General features: G+C 39.5%; 1 protein-coding gene across 1 annotated transcript in view; it reads right to left on the bottom strand.

Annotated features, from left to right (window-relative positions):
• SLC6A16 (solute carrier family 6 member 16) overlaps positions 1 to 21,396 on the bottom strand; it is a 40,545-nt gene extending 19,149 nt beyond the window's left edge. The window contains exons 1-4 of the mRNA XM_034638565.1: positions 21,343 to 21,396; positions 20,470 to 20,543; positions 579 to 1,087; positions 19 to 176 (exon numbers count right to left, since the gene is read on the bottom strand). Coding sequence (XP_034494456.1) covers positions 19 to 176; positions 579 to 1,023 — 603 coding nt within the window. The 5' untranslated portion in view covers positions 1,024 to 1,087; positions 20,470 to 20,543; positions 21,343 to 21,396. The remainder of the gene's footprint in view (positions 1 to 18; positions 177 to 578; positions 1,088 to 20,469; positions 20,544 to 21,342) is intronic.
• Between the last annotated feature and the right edge of the window lie 382 nt (positions 21,397 to 21,778).

Raw genomic sequence — 21,778 nt, 5'->3', positions numbered from 1 at the left:
CAGGCCAGGACTCCTCACCATGAAGCTGGTATACCCCACACCACCAATCCAGGGGCTGATGACCTTCCATACACCAATGCTGCCCTGACGCATCCTCTGACCAGCTGCCATCTCCAGGAATAGAAGAGGAACCCCGACCAAGAACAGCATGAGGATGTAGATGATGAGAAAAATGCCTGTGCAGGGAGTCAGGAGGGGCTTCTGAGAACCACCTGGCTTTTCAGTGCCTGGACTTCCTTGGGGATCTGGGAAAATACATTCCCCACCAGTGACCTCCCTCAGGGCCACTGGCATCAGGGATCAACTGTTTCCACATCCCTCATACTCCCAGGTGTCCCTTGGATCCCCAGGTCCTGGAAGATCCAGATGCTTAGTTTCCACCCCCAGTTACCCCTGACCCCAGGCTCCAACCCCACCATCCATTCTGATACCCTGTACCTCTATCCCTCTTATGATTCCAGGTGTTCAGGCACCTGACTCCTATTCTCATAGTACCAAGCTTCCAGCCTCTACAGATCCCAGAGACCTTGGAGTTTAAAGCCCCCTGTGGATCCATGATTCTTGGTCCCCAGACTTACAACCTCCATTGTGAAGCCAGAGGAGAAAAAAACGCCACATACTGCTTATCTTCATGGAGTAGCCCACCTGAGTCAGGATGTACTCAACCTTATTGGACCAGCATGGACGGGTAAAGAAGACCTCACTCTTTTCCTTCTCTGCCACTTGCACCTTCTCAGGTAAGGGTTTCTGGTTCAGCGCTTTGGTAGCCTCCACCTCCAGTACATCAACTGGCCTGCATTGGCTGGCTCTGCACTGGGCCTCACCAGCCTGAATCTCCCAGGCCAGAGCCTTCGCCATCCGGGTCTTCAAATCCTCGGATTTTGAAACCCAGACCATCGGAGGCCAATTAGCTGTTCTCTTATCTTCCCAAGTCTGGCTTCTGCGTAAAGCCTCAGAAAGCTCTATCTCAGGAGGTAAGGCTTTTGTCAGTGAAGATTTTGAAACCTGGGCCTCTGTCTTCATTCCAGGCAGACTCTCTGGAGCAGCTCCAGCTTTTTCTAGGGGGTACTCACCTTCCTGAGTAGACCTTAAAGACACAAAAACCTAGATTTAGATTTCAGAGTTAAGAAATGACTTCCAAACCAACCTCAGCACATACATAAAGCAAACTTTTCTGTTCCTACCACCACTGAAATTCAAAGCACACAAAATCTCTTACGTAAGTTTTACCTCTTAGAAATGTTTTGGTGCAAGGGATGAGGGTCGAAATAGCCAAGCTAATAATTGGGAATCGCACTCAAAGGATTTCTGGAAACACTGAGGTATACTCCCTACAGAGGGAAGTACCCTTTATAGTGGGCTTTTGAATCAAAGAAACAAACTTAAGGGTGACTGGCTGGCTCAGTCAGAAGAGCGTGTGACTCTTAAGTTCGGGGTCATGAGTTTGAGCCCCACGTTGGTGTAGAGATTACTTAAAAGAATAAAATCTTTTAAAAAAAACCCCACAAATTTAATACCACATTTTCCTTATAACCTTAGGAAGGTTGCTTTACCTCTCTGAGCTTTCTCATCTATAAAACACCAGGTCTCTGCTCAAATATCACCTTACCAGAGATTTCTTCCCTGCCTGCCTATCTAAAATAGCAGCTACCAGGGCACCTGGGTGGCTCAGTCAGTTAAGCTTCCAACTTCAGCCCAGGTCATGATCTCAGGGTCCTGGGATCCAGCCCTGCACTGGGCTCTACGCTCAGCAGGGAGTCTGCTTCTCTCTCTCCTTCTCCCTCTGTCCCTCCTCCCACTCATGCTCTCTCTCTCTCAAATAAATAAAATCTTTAAAATTAAATTAACTTAAAATTAAAAAATAAAATAGCGGTTACCCATCCTCAATATTCTCTCCATCCTACTCCCCTTCATTTTTCTTCATAGCATTTTTCACCTCCTGGTGTGATTATCTACTGATTTTTCATCTAGTTATTGTCTGTCTCTGCCCCCACCCCACCACCAACTGCTCTATCCCTAGCAAGAGGACAGTGCTCTACCTCATATTTGGGGTCACTCTCCTCTCTGCTCTCTGTGCTTCTGCCACTCTGACCTTTTGCTGGCTCCTCAAATGCTCTATAAGAGAATGGACAAGGAGTGTGCTGGAAAAGAAAAGAAAAAAGAAAACTGGATGTGGAAGAGGGGGAGAGAGAGGGACCTGGAGTTTTCTTTCAGAGGGAGAAGGAGCATGCCATCCAAAAGCAGAGGCAACAGGTAGGCATCAGGGCAGCACTGGTGCATCTGGGTCACAGGAATAATCAGTTATGAGACATACTGTTTTGAAAGAATTCTTTGTAGCTCAGGAAATGCTTATAATTCAATGACAAGTTTAAAAAAAAAAAAACAAAACAAGGGGCGCCTGGGTGGCACAGCGGTTAAGCGTCTGCCTTCGGCTCAGGGCGTGATCCCGGTGTTATGGGATCGAGCCCCACATCAGGCTCCTCCGCTATGAGCCTGCTTCTTCCTCTCCCACTCCCCCTGCTTGTGTTCCCTCTCTCACTGGCTGTCTCTATCTCTGTCAAATTAATAAATAAAAAAAATCTTTAAAAAACAAAAAAACAAAAAACAAAACTGAGATGGAAATCTCTGTCTTTAGTTCTATCTCTACTACATTTAAAAGTGCAATGATCTCTCCCCTTTCATTCATAATTTTATTAATTTGGGTCCCTTCTCTTTTCTTTTGAATAAGTCTGGCCAGTGGCTTATCGATCTTATTAATTCTTTCAAAGAACCAGCTTCTAGTTTTGTTGATCTGCTCTACTGTATTTCTGGTTTCTAATTCATTGATCTCTGCTCTAATCTTAATCAGTTGCTCTTTCGTGCATGGCTTAGGCCTGTTCTTTTGTTCCATCTCCGGCTGTTTAAAGTGTGAGTATAAGGACTGCATTTTAGATTTTTCTGTTCTTTTGAGTGAGGCTTGGATGGCTATGTATTTCCTCCTTAGGGCCACCTTTGCAGTGTCCCATAGGTTTTGGACCAATATGTTTTCATTCTCATTGTTTTCCATAAATTGCTTAAGTTCTTCTTTAATTTCCTGGTTTACCCAAACATTCTAAGCAGGATGGTCCTTAGTTTCCAAGTGTTTGAGTTTCTTCCAAATTTTTTCTTGTGATTGAGTTCCAGTTTCAAAGCATTGTGGTCTGAGAATATGCAGGGAATCATCTCAATCTTTTGGTATCAGTTGAGATCTGTTTTGTGACCCAGTATATGGTCTATTCTGGAGAAAGTTCCATGTGCGTTTGAAAAGAATGAGTATTCTGTTGTTTTAGGGTGAAGTGTTCTGTATATATCTATGAGGTCCATCTGGTCCAGTGTGTCATTCAAACCTCTTGTTTCTTCGTTGATTTTCTGCTTAGATGATCTGTTTATTGCTGAGAATGGAGTGTTGAGGACCCCTAATATTAACATATTATTATCTATATGTCTCTTTATTCTGGTTAACAGTTGGCTTATGTAGTTGGCTGCTCCCCTGTTGGGGGGCATAGATATTTATAATTGTTAGATCCTCTTGTTGGATACACCCTTTAAGAATAATATAGTGTCCTTCTGTATCTCTAACTATGGTCTTTAGCTTAAAATCTAAACATATCATAATAAAAAATTAATTAATTAATAAAACAAAATAGGGGCGCCTGGGTGGCACAGCGGTTAAGCGTCTGCCTTTGGCTCAGGGCGTGATCCCGGCGTTATGGGATCGAGCCCCACATCAGGCTCCTCTGCTATGAGCCTGCTTCTTCCTCTCCCACTCCCCCTGCTTGTGTTCCCTCTCTCGCTGGCTGTCTCTATCTCTGTTGAATAAATAAATAAAATCTTTAAAAAAATAAAAAAAATAAAAAATAAAACAAAATAAAAGTGCAATGAGTAATATTCCACTGTGTGTATATACATATTACTCAGCAATCAAAAAGAATGAAATCTTGCCATTTGCATTGATGTGGATGGAGCCAGTTTATTATGCTAAGCAAAATAAGTCAGTCAGAGAAAGACAAATACCACATAATTTCATTTATATGCAGAATTTATGAAACAAACACTTTTTTTTTTAAGATTTTATTTATTTATTCGACAGAGATAGAGACAGCCAGCGAGAGAGGGAACACAAGCAGGGGGAATGGGAGAGGAAGAAGCAGGCCCATAGAGGAAGAGCCTGATGTGGGGATCGATCCCATAACGCCGGGATCACGCCCTGAGCCGAAGGCAGACGCTTAACCGCTGTGCCACCCAGGCGCCCCAGAATTTATGAAACAAAACAGATGAATATAGGCGGAAAAAGAGAGAGGCAAACCATAAAACAGGCTCTTATCTATAGAGAACAAACTGAGGGCTGCTGGAGGTGAGGTGGCTGGAGGGAGATGAGCTAAATGGGTGATGGATATTAAGGAGGGCAGTTGCTATAATGAGCGCTGGGTGTTACATGTAAGTGATGAATCACTAAGTTCTACTTCTGACACTAATATTACACTGTGTGTTAACTAACTAGAATTTAAATAAAAACTTAAAAATATAGATATTTAATTGTTAAAAAAAGTGCAATGAAAGCAAAGGCTGAAAGAAAATATGTCAATACATAGGTGATAATAGAACACAGGTATTTTTATATCTTTCTTTCTGATTTTATTTTATTAAATTGCCTAAAAGAAGTATTACTTCAAAAACCAAGAAGAATATGTATTGATAAATGAAAATTAAAAATAAAAAGATGATACCAGACAAAGAAGTCAGATTGAAGGAGCTCCTTTCATCCATATATGGGGCAATTAAGGCATCAAATAGATAACTATATGGGGCACCTGGGTGGTTCATTCAATTAAACAACTGGCTCTTGATTCATCTCAGGTCATGATCTCAGGGTCGGGAGACTAAGCCTGGCACTGGGCTCAGCCACACTCAGTGTGGAGTCTGCTTGAGATTCTCTGTCCCTCTCCTTCTGCCCCTCCCCCTACTCACTTGTGTGCCCCCTCTCTCTCTCTCAATAAATAAATAAGCAACAGTAGTAACAGATGAGAACCCATAGAATAAAATAGGAATCCATGAATCCATAGTGATATAAATAAGCAAAAGGAAAATTTCTGCCTTACAGCAAAATGCAAACAAATAAATGTATGGGGAATGATGATAGAATTAGAAAGTCATCATTTGGAAACCACTGAGAGCAGTAATTAATTCAAGTAAAAATCATCAATTGTTGCTAACGCAAGAAAGTTTGATGGGGACAAATAATTGCCCAATATTCATGTATCTCCTCCAAAAAATAGAAAAATAGTACCTCTATGTGTTAGACACCACCTAAACCAAGTAAGGAAAGCCTACTGATACCATTTATCTCCTGATATGATGCATGGAAAAGAACACAACATCGTTACAGTGATATTCCTGCCAAAAATGTACAACCAGAATCTAATCATGAGGAAACATCAGACAACCCAAACTGAGGGACATTCTATAAAATAACTGACTTGTATTCATTAAAAATGTCAAAGTCATGAATAAAAGGAAAGACGGAAGAACTGCCAAGGTTGAAATTACAACTGTAAGTCTGAAACTACATGAAAATAAGAAGGTAATACTGGAACTTAAAAAACAGCTGGGTTGGACTTTCACCTTCTAGTTCACATGTTAGGAGCTTGGAAGTCACCACTCCATCCTGATAAGTAAAAAGCTGAACAGACTGAAAAATCAACAACTCTTCATGGATCCCTAATGGAGGTAGGGGCAAACCACTGCCCTCAAGATTGACAGATGGCAAATCCAAAGACTCACTGATTACCGGAGCAGACACTCAGGAGGAGAAACTGCCATGGAACTAGCGCCAGAGTAGGAAAACCTCAATTGTAACTGACAAATTGCTGGAGGCTCAGTGTAGACAATCTCAGTGTGGACAATTTGAGAGTTAAAAACTTCAGGGAGACCCAGTCATGGGGGTGGAGCACTTTCTCGTTTTACTTCCAGGAGCTTGCCCAGGTTTTCACAGAATATCAGATAAAAATCCCCTCATGCTTCCAGCAGAGGGAGGAAAAAGGAACCATACTGAAACACTCCAGGGCACTGTGTTCTTAACAAGACTGAGATGTACTATAGAACACTTGCCCTCCCTGACACCACCACATTACTAAAGGCCTGTTTATAGCAGTTCTAAAGGAACACGTCCAGCTATCAGGAAAAACTTATAAGACAAACCAAAAGGCAAAAAACATAATTTGAAGGGACAGAGTGAGCATCAGAGCCAGACAAGTCACTAATGCTGGAATTATCAGACTGGAAATTTGAAAGAACTAGGATTAATTTGCTAAAGGCTCTAACAGATAAAGTAGACAGCATGCAAGAACAGATGTGCAATGTAAACAGAGAGATGGAAATCCCGAGAAAGAACCAAAAAGCACTGATAGATATTTAAAAAAAAAAAAAACTGTAACAGAAATGAAGAATACCTTTGATGGGCTTACTAGGTAGACTGGACATGGAAAGAAATCACCGAGCTTGAGGATATCTCAATAGAAACCTCCAAAACTAAAAAGCAAAGACAACAAAGACTGAACATCACCAGGCAGAAATCAGTGATGGAGTGGAATTCAACAACACCTTCAATCAACTGGGTATAAATGACATGTGCAGACTACTTCATCCAATAACACCAGAATACACATTTTTCCCAAGACTACATCCTGGGCCATAAAACATCTTAACAAACTCAAAAAACAAAAAGTCATACAATGTCTGCTCTCAGTCCACAATTGAATTAAACTAGAAATCTAACAGAAAGATAACCGTAAAATCCCAAAATATATGGAGATTAAACAACTCACTCCTAAATAATACATGGGTCAAAGAAGAACTCTCAAGAGAAATCTGTAAATATTTTTAACTAAATGAAAATGAAACAAGATTTACCAAAATTTGTGGGATGTAACAAAAGCAGTGCCTAGAAGGAAATTTATGGTACTGAATGTATATAATATTTTTAAAAATCTCTAAAACCAATAATCTAAGTTACCACTTTAGGAAACTAGAAAAAGAATAGAAAATTAAATCCAAAGTAAACAGAGGAAAAGAAATAACAAGAATTAGAGCAGAAACTGAAGACAGAAAATCAATAATCATTAAAATCAAAAGCTCATTCTCTGAAAAGATCAATAAAATTGATAAGCCTACACTCAGGCTAACTAAGAAAAAAGAAAGAGGACACAAATTATTAATATCAGAATGAAAAGAGGGGACATCACTATAGATCCCCAGAAAGTCTCCCTAATGGACATTGAAAGGGTAATAAAGGGGCATCTAGGTGGCTCAGTCGGTGAAGTGTCTGCCTTTTGCTCAGGTCATGATCCCAGGATCCTGGAATCAAGCCCGGTGTCAGGCTCCCTGCTCAGCAGGAAGCCTGCTTCTCCCTCTCCCTCTGCCTGCCACTCTCCCTGCTTGTTCTCTGTCAAATAAATAAATAAAATCTTTTTTTTTTTTAAGATTTTATTTATTTATTTGACAGAGACAGAGACAGCCAGCGAGAGAGGGAACACAAGCAGGGGGAGTGGGAGAGGAAGAAGCAGGCTCATAGCAGAAGAGCCTGATGTGGCTCGATCCCACAACGCCGGGATCACGCCCTGAGCCAAAGGCAGACGCTTAACCGCTGTGCCACCCAGGCGCCCCAAATAAAATCTTTTAAAAATAAATAAATAAGTAAATATATATATCTATATAAAAATAAAATAAGGGAATACTATGAACAACTCTACGTCCATAAATTTGATAATCTAGATGAAATGAAGCAATTCCTTGAAAGATACAATCTTCTGAAACTGACACAAGAAGAAATAATATGAATAGGCCTGTCTCTATTAAAGAAATTGAAAAAAAATAACCTTCCAAAAAAAAAATAATAATTAATGACCTTCCAAAACAGAAAGTACCAGGCTCAGATGCATTCATTGGTGAATTCTATCAAATATTTAAGGAAGAAATTACACCAATTCTCTATACTCTCTTTCAGAGGATAGAAGCAGAGGGAACACTTCCTACTTTATTCTATGAGACAAGCATTAAACCCAAATACCAAAACCAGACAAAGACATTACAGGATAAGGAAACTACTGACCGATATCTCTCATGAACATAGAAGCAAAAATCCTCAACAAAATATTAACAAATCCAACCCAACAATGTATAAAAAGAATTACACAACATGACCAAGTGGGATTTATCCCAAGTATGCAAGGCTGGTTCAACATTCAAAAATCAATTAATGTAATCCATCACAACAACAAACTAAAAAAGAAAAATCACAGTTGTATCAAAAGATGCAGAAAAAATATTTGACAAAATCTAACGCAAAAAAAACTATCAGTAAAGTAGGAATAGAAGGGCAACTCCCTCAACTTGATAAAGAATATCTACAGAAAACCTATAGCTAATGTCATTCGTTCTTTAAAGATTTTATTTATCTTGAGAGGGAGAGAGAGAGAGAGACTGTGCAAGTGCACAGGGGGAGGGGCAGAGAGAGAGAAAGAGAAGCAGTTCCCCCTGAGAGCAGAACCCAACTAGGGGCTTGCTCCATCTCGACCCTAAGATCATGACCTGAGCTGAAATCAAGAGTTGGACACTTAACTGACTGAGCCACCCAGACGCCCTTAATGTCATTCCTAATGGTGAGAAACTAGGAACTTTACCACTAAGAGCAGGAAGAAGGCAAGGATGTCCCCTCTCACCACTCCTTTTCAACATCATACTGCAAGTCCTAGCTAATGCAGTAAAACAAGAAAATGAAATAAAAGACATATAGATTTGGAAGGTAAAAGTGAAACTGTCTTTATTCACAGATGATATGATCATCTATGTAGAGAAATCAAAAGAATCGATTTGTCCTGAAACTAATAAGCAGTTAAAGCAAGGTAGCAGAATACAAGGTTAATATGCAAAATTCTATCATTTTCCTATATACCAAGAGTGAACAAGTAGAAATGAAAAACGTAATAACATTTACAATAGCACCCCCCAAAATGAAATAAATTTAACAAAATATGTTCAAAATCCATATGAAGAAAACTAAAAAATTCTGATGAATAAAATCAAATAACTACATAAATGGAGAAATATTCCATGTTTATGGATAGGATGACTCAATATTGTTAAAATGTCTGTACTTCCCAACTTCATCTATAGATTCAATGTAATCCCAGGCAAAATCCCAGCAAGTTATTTTGTGGCCACTGACAAACTGATTTTAAAGCTTATGTGGAGAGGCAAAAGACCCAGAATAAGCAATATGATATTGAAAGAGAAGAATGAAGTTGGAGGACTGACATTATCTGACTTCAATACCTACTATAAAGAAGAAAAAAGGTACTGACAAAAGGTTAGACAAATAGATCAATGGAACAAAATAGAGAGTACAGTCGTCCATATAAACATAGACAATTAGTCTTTGAAAAAGGAGGAAAGGCAATACAATTGAGCAAAAACTGTCTTTTCAACAAGTGGTGCTGGAACAACTGAATACCCACAGCCAAAAAAAGAATTAGACACAGACTTCACACACTTCACAAAAATTAACTCAAAATAGATCACAGACCTAATTGTAAAATGCAAAACTATAAAACTTCTACAAGATAATACAGGAGAAAATCTAGATGACCTTGACAATATGGCAATGACTTTTCAGATACAAATTCAAAGATACAATTCATCAAAGAAATAACTGATAACCCAGACTTCACTGAAACTAAAATCCTGCTCTGTGAAAAATTCTATCAAAAGAATAAGAAGATAAGTCACAGACTAAGAGAAAATATTTGGAAAAGATATATCTGATAAAGGAATGTTATCCAAAATATGTAAAGAAATCTTGAAACTCAGCAGTAAGAAAATAAACAACCTGATTAAAAAATGGGCCAAAGACCTCAATAGATACCTCACCAAAGAAGATACTCATACAGCAGTATGAAAAGATGTTCCACACATCATATGTCATCAAGGAAATGCAAACTCAAACAACGAGATAGCACTACACACCTATTAGATTTACCAAATCCAAAATAATAATAACACCAAACACTGACAAGGATGTGAAGCAAAAGGAACTCTCATTCATTGCTGGTGGAAATGCAAAATGGTACAGCTACTCTGGAAGACAGTCTGGCAGTCTCTTACAAAACTAAACATACTTTTACCATATGGTCCAGAAATTGTGCTCCTTGGTATTTATCCTAGAAAGCTGAAACTAATGCCCACTCAAAAACCTGCACATGAATATATCGCAGCTTTACTCATAACTGCCAAAACTTGGAAGCAACCAAGATGTCCTTCGTTATGTTGGAAAAAATAAACTGTGGTACATCCAAGTGGAATATTATTAGGTACTAGAAAGAAATGAGCTATCAAGCCTGAAAATAAATAGAGGAACCTTAAATGCAAATTAGCGAAATAAGCCCAACCCATAAACGCTAAATACTGTATGATTCCAACTACATGAAATTCTGGAAAATGAAAAAATACAGAGACAGTGGAAAGATCAGTAATTGCCAGGGGTTTCTGAGGGAGGGATGAAGAATTGGAGCACAGAGGATTTTTAAGGCAATGAAAGGCTCTGCTATGATACGGTTATGCTGGATACATGTCATTATACATTTGTCCAAACCCATAGAATGAACAACACCAAGAGTGAACTCTAATGTAAATTATGGACTTTGAGTGATTATAATGTGTCAGTTTGCTTCATCAACTGTAACAAATGTACCACTCTGGTGGGGAGAGGTTCCTAATGGGGGAGGTTATGCACGTGTGGGCACAGGGGGTGTATCAGAACTCTCTGTACCTTTCTCTCAATTTTGCTGTGAACCTAATACTGTATTGCCCTAAAAAAATAAAGTCTTACATATGAAAAAAAAAGTACTGGCAAGCTCCCTGCCACTCCTACCATTCACCATAAAACAAAAAGAAGTGCCTTCTAGGAGACCTGGCTACATGAACACCAATGTCCACACTTACCCACCATCTCCCTATGCCCCCTAAAAAACAAGTAAATGATTTTAAAATATTTTAAAACATAGGGATATCTGGGGCACCTGGGTGGCTGAGTCAGTGAAGTGTCTGCCTTCACCTCAGGTCATGATCCCCAGTCAAGTTGGGCTCCCTGCTCAGCAGGGAGTCTGCTTCTCCCTCTGCCCCTCCCCCTGTTCATGCTCTCTCTCACGCTCTCAAATAAATAAATAAAATCTTTTTTTTTTTTAAGATTTTATTTATTTATTTGACAGAGATAGAGACAGCCAGTGAGAGAGGGAACAACAAGCAGGGGGAGTGGGAGAGGAAGAAGCAGGCTCATAGCAGAGGAGCCTGATATGGGGCTCGATCCCATAACGCCGGGACCACGCCCTGAGCCGAAGGCAGACGCTTAACCGCTGTGCCACCCAGGCGCCCCAATAAAATCTTTTTTAAAAAATGGGGATATCTGCATCATTTCTAAAAATAGTTCCCATCTTCATGACAAAAATGGAGAAAATTCTGCTACATACGCAATAGATAGGACCAAACTGTAGTCATTAAGGGATTAATTCACATCTATCCTTCCTGATAAAGTTGTTCAATGTTTTAGGAAGTAAGTTACAATTTTCCAGGCAGCTTGTTGGAGAAATAAAAACAATCCCTCTCTCGAGCCCTTCTGTTCCAGTTAACCAACAGCTTCCAGAAGCTGTGTCCCAGAGGGTGCAAAGATGTGTGAGCCATTCCAAAGAACAAGTGAATGAGTTAATAGGTCTCTCCCTTAGACAAACTGCTGCCACAGCATTAGGAGGGAGCGAACCACAACTGTTCAGAGATGAAGAAAAAATTAGGTAAAGAAGCCAGCCTCTGGCACAATATCTTTAGTTAAAAGGAAAAAAATTGGGAAACATTATAGAGATGAAGAGTTAAGTCTAGTCATGGTCCCACCCCCCTCAACTCTCCATCAGGCACCTAAATTACTCAACAGTAATATAAATCTATTTAGTGAGCCTTCAGACTTAAGATCTGAGAAGAGCATTCTACACCAAGAATCAGATGATCAACAGCAGTACAAAAAGAAATGTAATGCCACACAAATTTTAGACCAGAAGCAATGTAGGACTAATCTGTCTTCAGTCAAAGACAAATAAAAAGAAAGAAACATTTGGATTTTAATGCACATTCGCTCTTCCTGAAAAAAAAAAATCACAGAGTTAACTAAGATATCAAGCAAAATAATAATTAGGATATAAATGGCCTGGTGATAAGCACAAAAAAATACTAATAGAAATCGTTTAGACAGCGTCTACTAAACTTTCTAGCAACAAATATAATATTTTTAAAACCCTACTCAAACCAGCTACAGCTTGTACCACAATCATGGTGGATCAATGCATCAATGCCAGCATTCTAGCTCAGTTCATCAACTGGCACGTTTGTCTTGCTGGAAGTTTGGAAAAGATTCACCCACCGGAAAAAAATAGTACCAATGATTGACAGAGCCCCACGATGAAGAAATCTCTGGAATCATGGAATTAGTTGGAACACTAACAGCCAAAGCAACTATCATGTGTGTGTCTTATGTCCAGTTTAAAAAGAAGATAACCAGCCATCCTCTTGCTCTTGAACTTTACAGTGAAACTGTAAAAATTACCCAATGAGTTCCCTCAGTTTTTGCCTTTGGGGGCTGTGCAATACAACTGATCTTGATTAATTTTTTACGAGTGTGAATGAGCTACCTTCAAGACTATTAAAAAAGGACCCTGATTTTTGAGGGAGAGAGTTCTACAGTTTCTAATATTTAATTTGCTCTCTTTTACAATTTCATTTACCTAATTTTAGATATTCCAGTCTGTAGTTTTTGATGGAACTGATGTATTGACAGTGTTCATCTAAGTCGTCTTATAAAGAATCCTTTCTCCAGTATATGGTCAAACTAGATGCAAGAACAAACCAAACTCTGAGCTTGGTTTTCTGTTTCATTAATAAAAATTAAAATGGTAGCATCCTATTGGTCAATTCATTCTTATTCTTTCATGCATGTATTCAAGCACAAACTTGGAATTTCATAGCTATAAGGTCAGGTCTTAGACCTACCAAATGAAACCTTGTATCAACTGTATTAAAGATTTACTCGCTACCTCACAATATGCCATATTAATTACTTTCTTGACACTCCCTACAAGAAACAATTTTGATGAGGAGCGCCTGGGTGGCTCAATCGGTTGAGCATCCTACTCTTGATCTCAGCTCACATCTTGATCTCATGGTTGTGAGTTCAAACCCTTTGTTGGGCTCCACGCTGGGTGTGGAATCTACTTTAAAAATATACATTTTGATGAATTAAAAGAGCAAACAGAGTCCTACATCTTCTGTAATTTGAGAAGTATCTTTTTGGGGGGATTTTAAAACTGAGCATTTACTAATGCTAAAAAAGGGATACATCGGGGCGCCTGGGTGGCACAGCGGTTGAGCGTCTGCCTTCGGCTCAGGGCGTGATCCCGGCGTTCTGGGATCGGGCCCCACATCAGGCTCTTCTGCTATGGGCCTGCTTCTTCCTCTCCCACTCCCCCTGCTTGTGTTCCCTCTCTCGCTGGCTGTCTCTATCTCTGTCAAATTAAAAAAAAAAAAAAAAGGGGATACATGATCATTAAAACAGTTATTGGAATCATTTATTTTTTTTCTTCAACTGTCATTTTCCTTACTGTGGAATTACTGTTTACCACCAAGTAATTTGGGGCTTGGATAGGGAGGGATGTGACAAGTATAGATAGAGGGCAATGCAGAATAACTGTGATGAATTATATAGCCAGTTAGGTTTAATGGCTTGACTCATTACCTTCAGTGAGGAAATAAACTAATTCCAAATTCACTTAAGATTGTAAATTATACCAAAAAAATAATTTTATAACCTTAAATTTCAACTTTCAATCATCCCCAAATACTCTGCAAATTACTTAAGGGATGTTGTCAGAGCAGCTTATAGTAAAGGCTTTTATTTTAGGAAGGGACAACACTTCCTATTGAATTCAACTGAACTGAAATTCAACTGAAATTTACGAGGGACACCAGGTAGCACCAATGACATACTGTTGTCTTAAATACCAGATAAAGGATCAGTCTTCAGTTACACTGAAAACTCAGTGTGATTAAATATTAAAAGCTACCGTGTTTAGTAAATTGGACCAAATGAATAGGTTATCTTGCTTTCTGTTGAATGAATACTTTGTTAATGATTTATAGTACCATATGTCTAGTCCCGAACTCATTTCTCAGCTGCACAACATCTGTACCTGGATGTTGACCAGCACTTCAATTTGAACAGGTGCAGTTTGAACTAGTGTAGCTCCCCTGCCATATGTTCCCTGATTTTTTGTAGTAATTTTACTGAGATATACAGCACATATCCAATTTACCTATTTCAACTGTACAATTCAAGGGCCTTTAGTATATTCACAGAGTTGTGCAACCACCATCAATTTCAGAACATCTTCATCACCCCAAAAAAGAAATTCTGTACCATTTGCTCATCATGGCCTAATCCCTCCATTACCACTACTCACCCTACCAGCCCTAAGCAACCACTACTACTAATCTACTTTCTGCCTCTAGAGATATGCCTATTCTGTACATTTCATATAAATGGAATCATGTAATATGGGATCTTTTGTGATTGGCTTTTTTCACTTAGCATAATATTTTCAAAGTTCATCTATACTGTAGCGTGTATCAGTAGTTCATCCCTTTTTGTGGCCAAATAATATTCCACTATACCATATATTGTTCATCTACTCATCAGTCAGTGGACCTTTGGGTGGTTTCCACTATTTGGCTATAATGAATAATGCTATTATGAACGTTCGTGTATAGCTTTTGTGTGTACATATGTTTTCGTTTCTCTTGGGCATGTACCTAGGAATGGAATTACAGTGTCAAATGATAAAAATGTTTAATTTTTTGAGGAACCGACAGTTTTTCAAAGTGGCTGTACCATTTTCTAACCCCACCAGTAGTATATAAGGATACTAACTTCTCTATAGCCTCAACAACACTTGCTATTATCTGAGTTTTTTATTATAGTCATCATCATGGGTGTAAAGTAGTACTTCACTGTGGCTTTGATTTGCCCTGTTTCTTTTAAGGCTACCATAAACCACCCATTTGCCCATAAATGCTTGAATGCATCCTTCCATTGCCACTTCCATACATCACTGCTATTGCCCCTATAAGTTCAGATGATTGTCATCTCTCACCTGAACTACTACAATAGCCATAGTATATAACTGGACTTCCCTGTTTCCAGCCTCTTCCCTTGACTCAGTCCAAAGAGTTGCATAAAACATCAGTGATAATCATTATACTATAAAACTTGAAAACCTGAGATATACATAGAAAGGGGAAAACTTCCTGCAAAGCATACAGTAGAGAAACCAGGCAAACACTCCCTAAGTTAAGTGATCGTTGTTAAGATCACCAGTGATGTCATGTGGCTATCGTGTACCTTCTTTTTATTTTTTAAGATTTATTTATTTATTGATGGGGCGCCTGGGTGGCTCAGTTGGTTAAGTGTCTGCCTTCAGCTTGAGTAGTGATCTCGGGGTCCTGGGATAGAGTTCCGAGTCCGAGTCCGGGCTCCCTGCTCAGTGGGGATCCTGCTACTCCCTCCCCCTCTGCCGCTCCCCCCACTTGTTCGTGCTTTCTGAAATACATATTTATTTATTTTAGAAAGAACGGGGAGAGGCAGAGGGAGTGGGAGAGAGAGAATTTCAATCTAATGTGATGTGATAAGAAGGGCACTTCCACACTTCTGTGGTATTTTTCCAATACCCTTAACTCCCGTCTAATTATGACAAAACATCAGACAAACCCAAATTGAGGGACACTCTGCCAATTATCTGATCAGCACCCCTCAAAACTGTGAAGGTCAAGAAAAACAAGGAAACACTAAAAAACTCACAGAGCAGAGGAGACTAAGCAGACACAACAACTAAATATGATGTAAGATCATTGATTGGCTCCTGGAACACAAAATGGTATCAATGAAAAAACTGGTGAAATGTGAATAAAGCCTGCAGTTCAGTTAATGATAATGTATCAATGCTGGTTTCTTAGTTTTGACAAATGTAGCACGGTAATGTAAGATAACATTAAGGCAGACAAAATGGACAAGGGGTTATATGAGAATTCTCTGTACTATCTTTGCAACTTTTCTGTAAATGTAGTTACTTCAAAACAAAACTAAAAAGCTACCCAAAATTATGTGACTAAAAGATGTCTAAAAATGTACAAAGCTTTTACTAAAAATACAAAAATATGTCGAAAGAAATAAAAGTTGAACAAATGAGGAGATACACTATGTTCCTAGTGTATCCTCCAGTCTTTGCTATTCCCAGCATTTATATGGAGTATAAAGTGTCCAGTCATACTACAGTCCTCCCCCAAGTAAATAATTTTTAAAAATTAAAAATGTGGGGGTGCCTGGGTTGCTCAGTCGTTAAGCGTCTGCCTTCGGCTGGGGTAATCCCGACGTTCTGGGATCGAGCCCCACATCAGGCTCCTCTGATGGGAGCCTGCTTCTTCCTCTCCCACTCTCCCTGCTTGTGTTCCCTCTCTTGCTGGCTGTCTGTATCACTGTCAAATAAATAAATAAAATCTTTTTAAAAATTAAATAAAAATTTAAAATGTGGGAAAATCTGCAACACTTCTGGAAACTAAGGTCCCATCATCCTGTCAAAAACCAAGTAAGTTCTAAATAGAACCATATCAAAGTCACTAAGCGGACAACTCACAACTCCCATTCCTGATACTGTGATTCAGTATTTACTTTAGTCTCTTAGAGCTGTCATAACAAAAGTACCACAAACTAGGTGGCTTAAAACAACATAAATTTATTGTCTCACAGTTGTGGATGATTGAAGTCCAAAATCAAGAGGTCTGCAGGGCCATGTTCTCTGTGAAACATAGGGGAATCCTTCTTTGCCTCTTCCTCATGTCTAATAGTTGGCTGACAATCTTTGACATTCCTTTGGCATGCAGCTGGATAACTTCAATTTCTGCCTTCATCATTACTTGCTCTTCTCCCTAGTCTCTATCTTCACATGACCATCTTCTTATAAGGACACCACTAATATTGGATTAGGGGCCCACTCTATATTAGTATGACCCATTCTTATCCGCATCTGTAATAATCCTATTTCCAAATAAGGTCACTTTCTGAGTTACAGTGGCTTAGAACCTCAACATTTTGGAGAGGGGACACAATTCAACTCATAATAGTATTTCAGAAAATAAATTTAAAATTATTGGGCATAACTGTATTAAAATTCACAGGATGGTCTAAACAGCATAATGGATAGGACCCAGTAAAGGGTCAATAAACTTAAAGATGGACTGATAGAAATCACCCAATTTCTGAAAGAGAGAAAAAGGATGAAAGTCACAAACTCTTAGTGACCTAGGAGGCCAATCAAAAGGCCTAACAATGGATAAGTAGAGTCCTAAAAGGACAGGAGAGGATGAAAATAGGTCAGAAAAATATATATGAAGAAATAACGGCAGAAAGTCCCCAAATCTGGTGAAAGGCATAAATTTCAAGTTAAAGAAGCTCTAAGAATAGGATAAATACAAACAGCAACATGTCTAACATGAGCACAATCAATCTGCTAGAAATCAAAGATAAAAAGAAAAATCTTGAAAGCAGAAGAGAAAAAGAACAGATTACATACTGTGGAACAATATCAAATGCTCCATACTTGTCAAAAGAAATTACAAAGGCCAAAAGAAAGATGAATAACTTCTTTAAAGCAAAGAAAAGCAGAAAGCCTGCCAATCAGAATTCTGTAATCAACAAAAATATCCTTCAAGAAAACGAGATGAAATAAAAACTTAAGCAAATAAAGAAAAACAAAGAGAATTCATCACCAGCAGACCCACATTACAAAAAATGATAATGGAAGAAGTTCTTGGGACTGAGGGAAATGACATCAGAGGGAAACTTGGATCTTTAGGAACAAATAAAGAGTAGGAAATGGTATATATGTGGGTGAATATAGAAAACTATATTGTCTTCTTAATTTCTCTAAAACATATGAATATTAAAACAAAAATTATGTTGTAGGTCTTATACTAAACTTTAGATGTAAGACATATTAAAAGCAGCAGGTGGTACAAATATTGGACTTACATGGTTGTAAAATGTCTACATTTTTATGTGAATTGATAAAATATTAACACTAAATAGACTATAAAAAGTTAGTATGAGTTGTAATCCTTAGAAAAACTGCTAAATAAATGTGGAAAAGAGTTATAGCTACCAAGACAATAAATTAAAATGGATACTAAAAATGGTTCAAGCTATCCAAAGAAGGATAAGAGAACTAAAATCAAAAAATTAACAGAAAATTTAAAAAAATAATAAAATTGGAGACCCAAATCCAACCATATCAATAATTACACAGAATGTTTTTAGTTTAAACATTCCGATTGAAAGGCAAAGATTGTCTATCAATAAAAGAGACCCAACTATTAGCTTCTAGAGAGATGTACCTTAAGTTTACAAACACAGATAAATGAAATTAACTGAATAGAAAAAGATCTATCTTGCAAATTAAGCATAAGAAGGCTATAGAGGGCTTATTAATGTAACATAAAATGGGCTTTCAGGTAAAGAGTATTACCAGATATAAAGAAGGATATTTACTAATGATTAAAAAAAAGGTCAATTCATCATGAAGCCAGTATTTACAAATGTATACAAACATAACAAATCTCAAAATACATGAAGTAAAAATTTACAAAGGCTAAAGGAAAAATCAACTGATCCGACCATCATGGTAGAAGTTAACACTCTTTCTCAGCAATTGATGGGAAAAAAGAAGACCAAAATATTAGTAAAGATAAAGAAGATCCAAAAACACTATCAGCAACCTTGCCCTTATTGACATTTACAGAACCCCAAAACTGCAGAATATACATACTTCATTAATGCCATAGGCTAGGCCATAAAACAAGTACCAATCAATTTACAAGCACTGAAGTCACAGAGTTTGTTCTCTGACTACAATATAAGAAAATTTCAAATCAATAACAGTAAGATGTGTAAGAAAATTCCAGATACTTGGAAATTAAAGAATATATTATTAAACAATCCATAGGTCAAAGACTAGATCACAAAGAAATTACAAAATATTTTAAACTGAAGGATAATAAAGCTACAAGATATCAAAATTTGTGGAATGTAGCAAAAACAATTTTAGAGAGAATTTTATAGCTTTACACGCTGTTATTAGAAAAGAAGGGTTTCTTTTTTTTTTTTTTTAAGATTTTATTTATTTATTTGACAGAGAGACAGCCAGCGAGAGAGGGAACACAAGCAGGGGGAGAGGAAGGAGCAGGCTCCCAGCTGATGTGGGGCTCGATCCCAGAACGCCAGGATCACACCCTGAGCCGAAGGCAGACGCTCAACGACTGAGCCACCCAGGAGGCCCTACAAAAGAAGGGGTTCAATCAATGTCATACAAAAAGGTTTCAGTAAAAGAACAAAATAAATCCAAAACAGAAGAAAGGAAAATATAAATATAAAATCAGAAATTATGAAGTAGAAAACAGACAATAGCAAAAAGTAAAGAAGCCAAAGCTGGTTCTTTAAAATGATCACAGGGGCGCCTGGGTGGCACAGCGGTTAAGCGTCTGCCTTCGGCTCAGGGCGTGATCCCGGCGTTGTGGGATCGAGCCTAAAGAAGCCAAAGCTGGTTCTTTAAAATGATCACAGGGGCGCCTGCCCCCTGCTTGTGTTCCCTCTCTCACTGGCTGTCTCTATCTCTGTAGAATAAATAAATAAAATCTTTAAAAAAAATAAAAAATAAAATAAAATAATCACAAAACTGGTAAACTAAACAGATTAAGACAAGAAGATATGTAAATCACCAATATTAGGAATAAAAGTGGGGTTATTACCAAATATGCTATGGACATTAAAAGAATAAGAAAATATGACAAATTTATGCCAACAGACTTAACAACTTAGATGAAATGGGGAAAATTTCTTAAAAATGCAACTTAACAAAATTGATATCAAATGAAATGGGAAACCCGTATAGTCTTATATCTACTAAATAAGTTGAATTCCTTATCAAAACCGTTCCCACAGAGAACATTCCAGGCCCAAATGGTTTCAATTAGTGAATTATATCAAATATTGGAAAACAACAACAACCCACCAACCTTATATAAGTCATTTCCGTAAAGCAGAAGAGGAAACACTTCCCAACCATTTTACAAGTCTACCGTAACCCAAATACCCACACTTGAAGAAGTAAGCAGAAAAGCAGAAATCTTAATTCAATTCGTTCAAAAGTTAACCAAGTTGAGGAAGCTGGAGACATTTACGTTAACAGCTGGCAGCTCACCTAAGCGCAAATGTTCACTACTACTAGATATTTTGCCCGCAGCTGAAATGTAACGTACCTCAAAAATAACAAGGAGCTCTTCTGACTCTCACAATCGCGTGTTGTTAACACCGATTCCGACTCTTCGTTCTGCTGGGGGAGGGAAGGAAATTTGTATTCATGAAAAATACAGCCACGTTTCTTGAACACATTCCGAAAGGGTCTTCCTTAAAACAAGTTTTCTGGCAAACAGGTAATAAATTTGACCCTTCCGTGAGAGGAGTGAGTTTTGGCAAATGGAGACGGCACGAACTGGCCCCCTGTGCCACCTACACAGCCCGAGGACCCTCGGCAGACCCTCCGTCCAGGCTGAGCGGCACTGGTGGGCCCCACACGTGACCACCTGCATCACCATTCCCAGCAACCGCCCTCCCAGACCCATGCCCTCACGGGAGGGGGGGCTTGGGGTCCCCTCGGCGTACCTCCTTCCCTGAAACTACCACTTCTAGGGAGGAAAGGGGGGAGCCGGGGTCAGATTCGTCAAGGGGCAGGGGAGAACTGTCCCTAACAGGCCGAGGGAAGATGGCGCTGGCCCGGGTTTCCGTTGCCCGGGCACTTGACCCGCTGGGCCTCTCCGTAGGGCGGGGACCCACGGCCGAGGCCCCAAGTCAGATTCAGACAGCAAAGGGGCCGAAACCAGTTTGCTGGGTCCTGGGAAAGACAAAAAGGAGGGGCTCTCGGGCCTATTTGATCCCTCGGCTCCTCAGAGCCCGGGGCCTCCAGGGACCCCAGCCTCAGGAGCGACGCCCAGCTTCGCACACCCCGGATCTATGAATTTCCAGGCCTCCCTGGAGCTGTCACCCTCTCCCCAGCCTGGAGGCCCCGGGCAATTCTGTGTTCTGCTAGGGGAAAAAAAAAATGAACGTGAAAAAGCCTCAACTGTGAAGCCTACCGAACAGGCCCCGTCAGGCCTCGTCAGGCCAGCTCGCGACTGGCTCCGCGCTCCGCCTCAGAGGCAGCCTTTCCCGCTGTCCCTCTGCGCATGCGCTACCGCCTGGGCGCACCCTCTACTGACCAAGCGGGGGATTCCGCCCCTCTACCCCAATACGCCCTTCTACATTGCGCATGCGCTCGCACGCCCTCTTCTCCACTTTGTTCTCCGCGCAAGCGCCCTGGCCTACCTGCTTCCTTGCCCCTTTAGACCATTCGCTCAACACCCTGCGAGCGCTGCTGAGGCCAAGCTTTTTTTTGTTTTGTTTTTTAAGATTTTATTTATTTATTTGACAGAGAGAGAGACAGCCAGTGGGAGAGGGAACACAAGCAGGGGGAGTGGGAGTGGAAGAAGCAGGCCTCCCGCAGAGAAGCCTGATGCGGGGCTCGATCCCCGA

The sequence above is a fragment of the Ailuropoda melanoleuca genome, chromosome 12, assembly GCF_002007445.2.
Source record: "Ailuropoda melanoleuca isolate Jingjing chromosome 12, ASM200744v2, whole genome shotgun sequence".
NCBI classification, from domain to species: Eukaryota; Metazoa; Chordata; class Mammalia; order Carnivora; family Ursidae; genus Ailuropoda; species Ailuropoda melanoleuca.
This window is presented reverse-complemented; position numbering and strand designations above follow the sequence as displayed.